The sequence below is a fragment of the Mercenaria mercenaria genome, chromosome 7 (assembly GCF_021730395.1).
Source record: "Mercenaria mercenaria strain notata chromosome 7, MADL_Memer_1, whole genome shotgun sequence".
Lineage (NCBI taxonomy): Eukaryota > Metazoa > Mollusca > Bivalvia > Venerida > Veneridae > Mercenaria > Mercenaria mercenaria.
The window spans coordinates 25,716,871-25,727,813 of NC_069367.1; the positions used below are offsets into that span (position 1 = coordinate 25,716,871).

The following is a 10,943-nucleotide window of genomic DNA, read 5'->3' on the forward strand; positions in this document are numbered from 1 at the left end:
CGTTATCGTAGTATCGCGTTATCATCATCGTGTTGTCGCGTTATCGTTATCGTAGTTTCGTGATTTCGCGTTTTCATCATCGTACAATCGAGTATCGCATTTCAGATCAACGCATTCAAAGGCGACGGCCCTTACGGAATTCCGTCAGAGAAAGACTTTATGCTACCCGTGAACCTGTTAAGATCGTATCAATAACTAGTAATAGTATATTTTAATCATTATAATTGGACATACTGGTCAAATTCACACACATATCTAACAGGTCATATTACTTAAAGTTAAAACGGTGCCTTTCGATCAAAAAAAATCAACACAGTGACAACAGTTGTGTTTCGATTTCGAATAATTCATATTATTCTGTTTAACTATTTGTTTTCTAGGGGAGATAAATCGGTTCGTTTTACATCGGCATTGAAAATGTGTTCTGTCCCATTTACCGTCTTATTATATATATTTAAATTGGTTCATTAACTGGCGCTATTTTTGAAATCATATAATACCTGACAAATTCAGCGTATATTTGACTTTCAAATAACATCAATCATGGACATACAATTTATGTTAATTTATTACTGATGATATTATCTGGTCGCATCTAGTCGTGTGAAAGCCATGAAAATGTTTTGTAGTTAAGATAATGCACAGTTGCAAAAGGATGTACTTAAAATAAAAATGTTAGTACATCGAAATAAAGCATATGAAAATCTTGGTTTTCGAAACATAATCTAAACTTAGAATAAATGTATGTTGGATGCATCTTTGTTTTGTTGACATCTTAATTTCAAGGTACCATCAGACGCAGACAAATCATAGCTAATGGATATTTAGTTATGATATAAATGAATGTTTATGGTGGGATGCCTACTCCGTGTCGCTTTTAATAGTTTTGTAACTACTGTTCCAGGTGCTAAATGCACATCAGCTGGTTTTAGTCAGATAAGCTGGTATTTGTCAAATGACGCGAGACAGTGGTAACAGAGTGATACAAATTATTTGAACAGAACCGGCAAATGATAGTGCCTTAGATGTCATTGTTCCGACTATGGGCTTTAATACAGAAGGAAATGTGCCTGTGAATAGTGGTCAAACACAAGACCAAGCTCAAAGATATGATTTCAACACGTTAGATATCAACGCAAAACACGTCTTCTAGTATACGGAACGCTGGTGTTGCCAATCCGCTGATTAGGGAATTCCCAGGAGCTAGTTTAGATTTTGACGTTGTGACGCCGCCAAACTTAAGGAGAACAACGCCCACGAGGTTCAATGTTTAATCGTCTATCTCGATTAATGCAAAGCAACAATCTTCTAGGGAACGGTTATGACATGCCGTTACAAAATAGACAAACAAGTCAAAGACCCTCTGTTGCAGATTATTATAATATGCCACAGAGAAGACTACCAAACAGCCGTAGTGATAGAAACACAAATCTATTACCTCGTAGATTACGTGAAATGTATTTCGGCTCTCATAATTTCAGGCAAGGTAATAGAGCTAATTCTGGGTTCTTTGGCCCAACATTCGCTAGGCCATTTATTGACAGACAGATGGCAGTTCCAGGTTCTAGTTACGTTGATACGCCTGTGAGCACGCCACCACCACAAACACCAGACGGGTGCGTTTACCAGCCTGGCAAAGAGCCATACCTTTCACAAGAGCAACAGTTTCTTGAACAGCAGTTTTACCTCACGAACGAACTACCAGGATCAGATCAGCAGCAAAAACCAAATGAGCCTGGGCAAAGTACTGGACAAGGTCGCGGACTTACAGCACAAGAACAACTGGCACAACAGATAAAGATAGTACATGCGAGACAAGAGCAGTTAATGAGAGAGCAATTCAATGGGCGTGGTGCTAATATTGGAACAAATGGTAAAACATCTTAAATCAAATTGCTGTACATAAAAATACTAATATGACCGTAAGAAAACTTCTTAATGAAAAGTTACCTTGGACATTCTTCTGATTTGTTGCTGCAATTTGAGATATGTGCATACCTAGATGTTTTATCAAAAAATGAAATGAACACATACGTGCTTTAAAGCAGAGTCGATACATATTTTGATTATCGTATTTGTGATACAGATCTGGCTGCTTTATTGATTAACACATAAGAATAGAATTTATATATTATTAACTATTTCTGACTGTTTCTATTACTATTTAATTCAGATCCAAATGTAGAAAGATACGGCTTGATGGAACCATTCGATGGTGGCGTACCTTCTGTTCCGGGCGAAGTCAACGATTGAATTCAATGGAAGGTGCAGAAGCTCAAGAAGCTATTCACAACGTGGAAGCTTTACATTAAACTTTAAACATTCGAAATCATTACACGAATCGTGATACAAATAGCCGAACCATAGTTTATGTTGTATGACATGTTTATATTAAACACATTTTTACTGTGCTATTAAGTCAAAAGTTTGGAAATAAAACTGTAAATATTAATTTATGATGCCATGATTAATTGCTTGCCGGTCCTTCGGACCTCGGGGTATGGTTTTGACTATTGACCGGCATACCATTCAAAAGTGTATGATATATGTAATTGCAGAGGCGGGGAATACACACTAATTCGATTAACAAGTGCTACAGTTTTAATTCACCTGATTCCCCCAATTATGCTGATTGTCTATACATTGAAGATACTTTTTCACATAGAACATGCTATCACAACGGATTAAATATACAAATGAGCCGTGCCATGAGAAAACCAACATAGTGGGTTTGCGACCAGCATGGATCCAGACCAATCTGAACATCCGTGCAGTCTGGTCAGGATCCATGCTGTTCGCTTTCAAAGCCTATTGCAATTAGAGAAACCTTTAGCGAACAGCATGTATCCTGACCAGACTGCGCGGATGCGCCGGCTGGTCTGGATCCATGCTGGTAGCAAACCCACTACGTTGGTTTTCTCATGGCGCGGCTCAAATTGCTTAATCAAATAGGGTAAAATACCGTCTAACTTTTTTAAGTTTTCGATATACATAAGAACCACAGTTTTTTTCTATGCAATATTTTCAAAGAAAACGAAATAATTTACTAATGCTTAAATTTACCTGTTTGGTTTGAAATATTGAAAAATCAGGTCCTTCCGAAAGGCAGTAATGTTATCAAAGCATGTGGTTCGCTGGAATGTGTCTAATGTGCTTTAAAACATCGATTGTATGTTATGATATGTTTTTAAACTATCACTGTAACCTGTCAACTTAGGTAAATATTAGGACACTGTAAATATTATGATACTGTCCATGTTAGAAATAGTTTATATTATATAAGTTAAACGTAAATTTTAATATGCTTGTCTCTGTTAAACGTTAACTTGTGGTGACATCATGTTTTTGTTGCGACCAAGAAATACCGCTACTGTATTTTATCTACTGTTTTAGTTTAAGGGCATTTTACAATCGAAATAATTTATACAAATGTAGCAAAACCGTGTTTTAACACTATTTATACACTCGTGCGATAATACGACGTACAAATAATTTCACTCGGGCTGCCCCCTCGTAAAATTATTATGCCCGACGTTCTTAATTCGAACGTTAAATTTTTCATGCCATATGAATATTCAATAATTGTATTAAGAGCATCCATGATTACATTGCAAATAAATAAGCTTAAATAAAATACCCTGTATATGCATTTATTTTATACCTAATATATAAATTCTGTAAAAAAAAACTCTGCTTGTATTTCACAAGTAAATATGAACAGGCTGAAAAAACCGTATTGTACCTTTTAAATTCCGTATTGTACCTTACCTTATTGTATGCTGCCGGGCTACTTTCATTAATATGCATGACCTAACACAGTTCTATAGATAGTGCACATAAAATCTATGTTCACTTAGGTCCATTTTAATATCGATAAACATATGTAGATTTCGTTAAATAACAAAACAACAAACAAAAAGGTAGAGGTATGTAAAAATAACAGTAGCCTGATCTGGGATTTTGTACTCGGCTTGCGCGCCTCGTGAGATCCAATCTGGCTAAAATCCACTCGAACCGAATACAGCATCTCAGATCGAGCTAGCTATTATAATAACCCTGTTTTCTTTACTTGTAACACCAGAATTAACTGATTATGATTCTGCGCTAAGAATAACAACTTTTGGTGCTGTATATTTATGTTTTAATCGATACTAAGCTCGAAATGTGTTTCATCATTTTACTTTTGTACATGATTTCTTATTTTTGTCGTCCTGTGTTACTTCTTGCTTCTGAAATAAAACAAAAAATAATTCCTAAGTTCCGTCATTTAATGCATCCTCCCTGCTCGTTGCAACAGGTGCTTTAGAATAAGTGAACAGTTCTTCCTGAACATATATTTTTTACTTTCCTTAACTTAGAAAATACATAGGGAAAGTTGTCAGCTTACCTTGCCTTAACTCCTATCCATTTTCTTTAGATGATGCACAATTATTAATTTAAAGCAATAACAACTGAGGTACGTTTTGATTTTATAGAAAAATGCATACCTACAGATTAATCCGTCTGAAATTTACAATATCAAAATAACAAATGATTTTGTGATACTACAAACAAAGAAGCATCGACAACAGACAGAGGTGCAGTTTCGAATTATGGCCGTGGTCGATCTCTAAATAGCAGGTGCAAATGTCTGATGCACCTTGATAAATAAACTATGTAAGTCGCCATTTTTGGAGGCATATTTGAATGAAGCAGTGTGATTTCTGTAGCAAAACGACAGTCTTCGACGTGCTTTTTTCCTCGCAAAACTCACTACATGAGCAGAACTTTGCACCCTCAGGGTTAATTTTTATGAAAACATGGACAAATTGAAATTGTATAAAGTATAGAAACATATTCGAATTACGAAATTCCCGCTACAAAACTACCTATAAAGAGAACATCGTGATTTTGGATGTCTGTAAATTAAGGTGAGAGATAATGATTATTAATTCTTTAGAATTTATACAGCCGATACAAGTAAAATTCTGATGTCAGTTGGAAAACTAACTGCTGGTAGCTTTGTATGATCAATGAGACACCGTTTCGCGGAAAAATTCAATTCACGGAAGGGTTCTGTGCTTGTTGATTGATACTCAGGAACATTTTCGTTATTTTCCGAAAAAAAAAACGAGCTGGATGGGCCCCCATTCCGTTTATGTCCTGACGTTCAGTAAGGACTATTAAATTAAGAAATGCAATAAAATTGGACAGTGTTCTTGCAGCGGGATCATTGTAGACTGTTCAAAAGGTGCACAATTGATGATTTTGGCACGCTATTTTTCATGGATGATGTAAACCTTTCGCTTTGATAACATTCTTTATTCTTGTATGAGAATCCTGATCTTGCCATTTATTAAAAGCAAAAAACATGCACGCAATTTATAAAATAGCCACCCAAATTTTGCTCATAGTGGAAGTGCAATATTGCGACTCGCTACATGTAAGACCGTCCGTGCCCAAAATTTTCCCATCTAAGTGTACCTTGCTACCTAATGTTTTGCTTAGAGGCAGATGTAGGCCATAATAATATGCGTGCGCACAAATCAATGTACAGAACAGATATACATGACCTTTCGTTTTCAGAAAATATAGCTTAAAACGGGCAGTGTTTAAAGTGAAAAAAATGAAATGCACTACAGAAGAAGTGAAAGATCGACAGAAATTCAAGGTAATCAATTTTGTGTTCTAATTTTCGTTACCGTTAAATTCAATATTGTATTTCGTTTCAGTACGTTTTATGTTTACACAATTCAAATTTAGGTAACGTTTATTTATTCTGAATATAGGTTATGTTTACATATCAAAAGTATAGATAAGAAGGTTTTTATATCTTATTCTCGTATTTTTGACTTATGCATGTACAGTACTATCATGATCTCAGTCTTAAATATGACAAATATATTCATAAAGTGCATTTTAAATTACTTCCTGGTTTATGCACCGACAATTATTTGAATTTCAATGATACATTTGGATAATAATGTTTAAGAGTTTAATGGATATTTAAAGGGACTTGTTTATAAAATGTTATCTTACCGAAGGTTTTCGTGTTTCAAAGTAAATGAATAAATTCACGATTCCATTTACTCTTCTCCATAGATGAAAACAACATAGTATTAAAGTAAATAATTTGTCCTCTATGTCTAAGTGTATATATGTCACTTACAACAATGTAAAGTTATTTTATTGGTCCTTTGAGACCATGGAGTTTATTCATTTTTACAATAATAGACTTCCGCTTAAGCCTGAGGGCTGTTACACATTTCATACCCTCTCATGAACAGAAGACTAAACCAAACCGAGTCTGCTATTATGTTGCTTGGTTGCAAAGTACCTTTTCACAGATTTTATTAATTAAAACTCAGCCAACTGGGGTATATTAATAGGTAGGACTCCTTATATAGAGGTCTCATGTTCCTAGTCTGAACGCTAAATGTTTCCTCCGTAACACTTAATTGAAGACATTGCCTCTAAGGTTATTCTTCCTCCATGTCTTATTCATCCATAACTTGCGCACTGGTAAAGAACCTAGTTCAAGGACTGGTATACATAACTGTAATATTCTTACAAAACTTCCTTTTAACATGATTTATGTTAAATTCAACAAACATTTCATTGATTTGATGTCCATATCTCGTAAAATATCAGCGTGAAAATATTTGCCTGTAAAGATATCGATATGAAAATGGCATCTAGCCAGACTTCCACTTGCTTCTCTCATTGTATAGATTAATAAAATATTTAAGAAAGATCTAATGGTAACAGGAAAGTGGCATTGAACGAGACTTCCGCCTCTCTGTGCATGAACTAATGAATTATGTAAGAAAAAGGTAACGGTATTAAGAGAGTGGCTTCTAACAAGACTATCGCTACCTAAAATATTTTGCTACTCTCAGGACATGAACATATAAAATATAACAGAAAGACACGAGAGGCATCTCACAAAGCTTCCGCCTATTATAATCATATGCTAGTCATTGCATGGATTAATAAGATATGTACGGTATTAAGAGAGTGGCATCCGATAACAAAAGTTCCACTTACTAATGCACGAACTAATATTTAGATAGTGGTATGATTACTTATATCGTTTTCTACTCAGTGCATGAAATAATAACACATGTAAGAAAATCCTTAAGAAACAGAGAACGCGACCAAAGGACTCATAGAAGGCAACCAAGGAGTCTGTTCATGTGAAGTATTGATATATGCAATATTCATGGCCCTCAAGGACCAGTAATAAAAACACTAAGTCTTTGAGGATAAATTGAATCGGAGGTTAATTGCCAAAAAATCGAAGGTAAATTTGAGCAAAATAGGTGCCAAAAAGTTTTGGGATTTCATTCCGATAAATGGTGCAAAATTTGGGTGAAGAAATTTAATCGTACTCGTTAACGTTATGCGAAAATGTATACTCGCTTCATATTTGAATAATTCATGTCATATCTATGAAGATAAGACTTAATTGCTATAGAACTTAGTAAATGTTGACATTGAAAATCGTTTTAAGGTGTACTTACATGAATCAATGATAGTCTTTGTACTACATATAAAATCAAGTATGTTCATTTCAGTTAAGTTAGTCTGCAGTTCGGAGTTCGCGTTTCGAATTGCGAACTTCAAGCTGGTCTGCAGTTTACGATTCCAATTTCAAAGTGACGTCTGATCAGCACTGTCCTGCGCATTGCGGACAAGAATGCATTTCACAGTTCGCAGTTCGCGTTTCCAATTGCGAACTGCAAACTGGTCTGCAGTTCGTGATTCGAATTGTAAACTGCAAATTGGTCTGCAGTTTTACGATTCAACTTTCAAAGTGCAGTCTGATCAGCACTGACCTGCACATTGCGGACAAGAATGCATTTCACAGTTGGTCTGCAGTACACAGTTCGCGTTTCAAATTGCGAACTGCAAACCAGTCTGCAGTTTGCGATTCCAATTGCAAACTGCAAACTGGTCCGCAGTTTACGATTCAACTTTCAAAGTGACGACTGATCAGCAACGTCCTGTGCATGGTCCGCAGTTCGCAATTCGAATTACAAACTGCAAACTGGTCTGCAGTTTACGATTCAAATTTCAAAGTGCAGTCTGATCAGCACTGGCCTGAACTGCGGACAAGAATGAATTCCACAGTTGGTCTGCAGTTCGCAGTTCGCGTTTCCAATTGCAAACTGCAAACTGGTGTGCAGTTCAGGGAAACTGCAAACTGGTTTGCAGTTTACAATTCAAATTTCAAAGTGCAGTCTGATCAGCACTGCCGTGCGAATTGCGGACAAGAATGCATTTCACAGTTGGTCTGCAGTTCGCAGTTCGCGTTTCGAATTGCGAACTGCAAACTGGTCTGCAGTTCGTAATTCGAACTTCGAACTGCAAACTGGTCTGCAGTTTACAATTCAAACTTCGAAGTGCAGTCTGATCGATCTGCACAATTATGGACAAGAAGGCATTTCACAATTCGAAGCCCATAGCTTTGGAATCGAATTTCAAACTGCAGACTAGTTTGCATTTCGCGAATCGCACTGCGAACTGTAAACTGGTCTGCAGTTCACGATTCAAATTTCAAAGTGCAGTATGATCAGCACTGCTCTTCTAGTTTCAGACTAGAATGCATTTCACAATTTGATGGTCACGGCTTTGGAATCGAATGACAAACTGCAGGCTGGTTTGCAGTTCACGATTCGAACTGTAAACTGCAAGCTAGTCTGCAGCTCACGATTCAAAATGAAAGTACAAGGAATGCTACTACTTTAATTTTAGTACTTAGTAGTTGTAAATAGAGTTTATAGGTCATCACTCTCTCTCTCTCCATTAGAATTGCAAAATGCTGGGTAGTCTGCGGTTAGTGGTTACTAAATAAATGTTAATGGTCTGTACTCCCTTCTCCTCCGGGAGGTCTGCAGTTCTCAGTTTCCGATTTGTATTGCGAACTGCACACTGGTCTGCAGATAACGAACCAAATTTCAAATTGCAGTTTGATCAGCACTTCCATGCGAATTGAAATAGAATGCATTTTACAATTCAATGGTTGTGGCTTTGGAATCGAATGTCCAACTGCAGACGGGTTTGCAGTTAACATGCAATTCGAACTGTTAACTACAAGCTTGTATGCAGTTTATGATTCAAAATTAAAGTACAAGGAATTTTACTAATATAGGTTAAGTACTAAGTAAGTAGTTAAGTAGAAGTTAAAGATCAGCACTCCCTCCCACTCCATTAGAATTGCAACCTGCCGGCTATTCTGCTGTTTTCAGTTCCGATTCGAATTGCAAACTGTAAACTGCTCTGCAGTTCACAATTCAGAATGTAAGTATATTTGACCGTTACTCTTACTTTTTAATACCTAATAATTGGTTGCTAAATAGAGGAAAAATGTCTGCACTCCCTGTCCCTCCATTAGAATTGGAAAGTCCCGGCCAGTACGTATTTCTTACTGTCCGGTTCCAATTGCGAACTACAAACTGGTCTGCAGTTCGCAGTTCAGGATTCAAATTGTGAACTGCAAACAGTTTGCAGTTCACTATTCGAATTGCGAACTGTAACCTGGTCTTCAGTTCACGATTCAAAATGAAAGTACATTGAAAAATTACCCTTACACTTTAGGTACTAAGTCAGTGCTTGCTAAATAAATGTGAATGGTCTGCACTTTCTCCTTCTCCATTAGAACTGCAAAGTGCCGGCTAGTCTGCGGCTCTTACTTTCGGGTTCTAATTGCGAACTACAAACTAGTTTGCGGTTCGCACTTTGCAGTTCACGATTCAAATTGCGAACTGCATACTGGTCTGCTGTTCGCAATTAAAATTGGAAGTACTAGAAATGATACTACCGGTAGGTCTCCAGTTATTAATTTTCGGTCAGCTGTTTACAGTTTGCAGTTTATGATTCAAATTGCGAAAAGCAAACTGGTCTGCAGGTCACAGTTCTCGAAGTTCACGATTCGTATTGCTAACTACAAAATAGTCTGCAGTTCACAGTTCACGATTCGAATTGCGAACTGCAAACTGGTCTGCAGTTCACGATTCAAAATAGAAGTATATTGGAACGTGAAACGTTACTCTTATACTTAAAATACCAAGTTAGTGTTGCTAAATAAATATTAATGGTCTGCAACCCCACCCCCTTCATTAGAACTTCAAAGTACCGGCTAGTCTGCGGCTCTTTAGTTTTCGATTCGAATTACGAACTGCAAACTTGTCAGCTGTTCGCAGTTCACGATTCGAATTGCGAACTACAAACTAGTCTGAAGTTCAAGAATCAAACCCGCCGTTACATGACTGAAATATTGTTGAAAAACGGCGTTAAACCAAAAAAAAACAAAAAACAAACAAGAATCAAAATGAAAATATATATTGAACGTTACTCTTATACTTTTAAGTACTAGGTCAGTGTTTGCTAAATAAATGTTAATGGTCTGCACTTCCTCCCTCTCCATTAGAACATAGTGTCGGCTAGTCTGCGGCTCTGAGTTTTCGATTCGAATTGCGAACTGCAAACTGGTCTGCAGTTCGCAGTCAGCAGTTCAGGGTTCGAATTGCGATCTGCAAACTGATCTGCAGTTCGAGATCCAAAATGAAAATATATTGGAACGTTTAATTTTTAAGTACTAGGTCAGTGTTTACTAAATAAATGTTAATGGTCTGCACTTCCTCCCTCTCAATTAGAACTGCAAAGTGCCGGCTAGTCAAGCTAATTCATAACCCTGAAAAACTTAACTATTGACAAATAGATAGTTAATTACAAATTTTAGAAATACGGTCGACCTTCCTTCTATAATATCTTTCAGAATTAAAAACCAAGTAATATCTTGAGAATTTTACAAAACTTCCGGATTATATGCATTGTTAAATTCCCTCAAAGAGTGGCATTAGAAACTACACTTTTATGACGTAGAGAGAATGAAATTCTTCCGTGTAAATACCCATTTGAATTTGAAATTTAAATAAAGATTAAAGTGTTTAACCGTCAGA

General features: G+C 36.4%; 1 protein-coding gene across 1 annotated transcript; it reads left to right on the top strand.

Annotated features, from left to right (window-relative positions):
* The first annotated feature begins 578 nt into the window (after positions 1–578).
* LOC123554715 (uncharacterized) lies at positions 579–2,744 on the top strand. The gene is made up of 2 exons (XM_045345018.2): positions 579–1,873; positions 2,174–2,744. The coding sequence occupies exons 1-2, from the start codon at positions 1,267–1,269 to the stop codon at positions 2,251–2,253; spliced, it is 687 nt and encodes a 228-aa protein (XP_045200953.1). The 5' UTR covers positions 579–1,266; the 3' UTR covers positions 2,254–2,744.
* Positions 2,745–10,943: the final 8,199 nt, after the last annotated feature.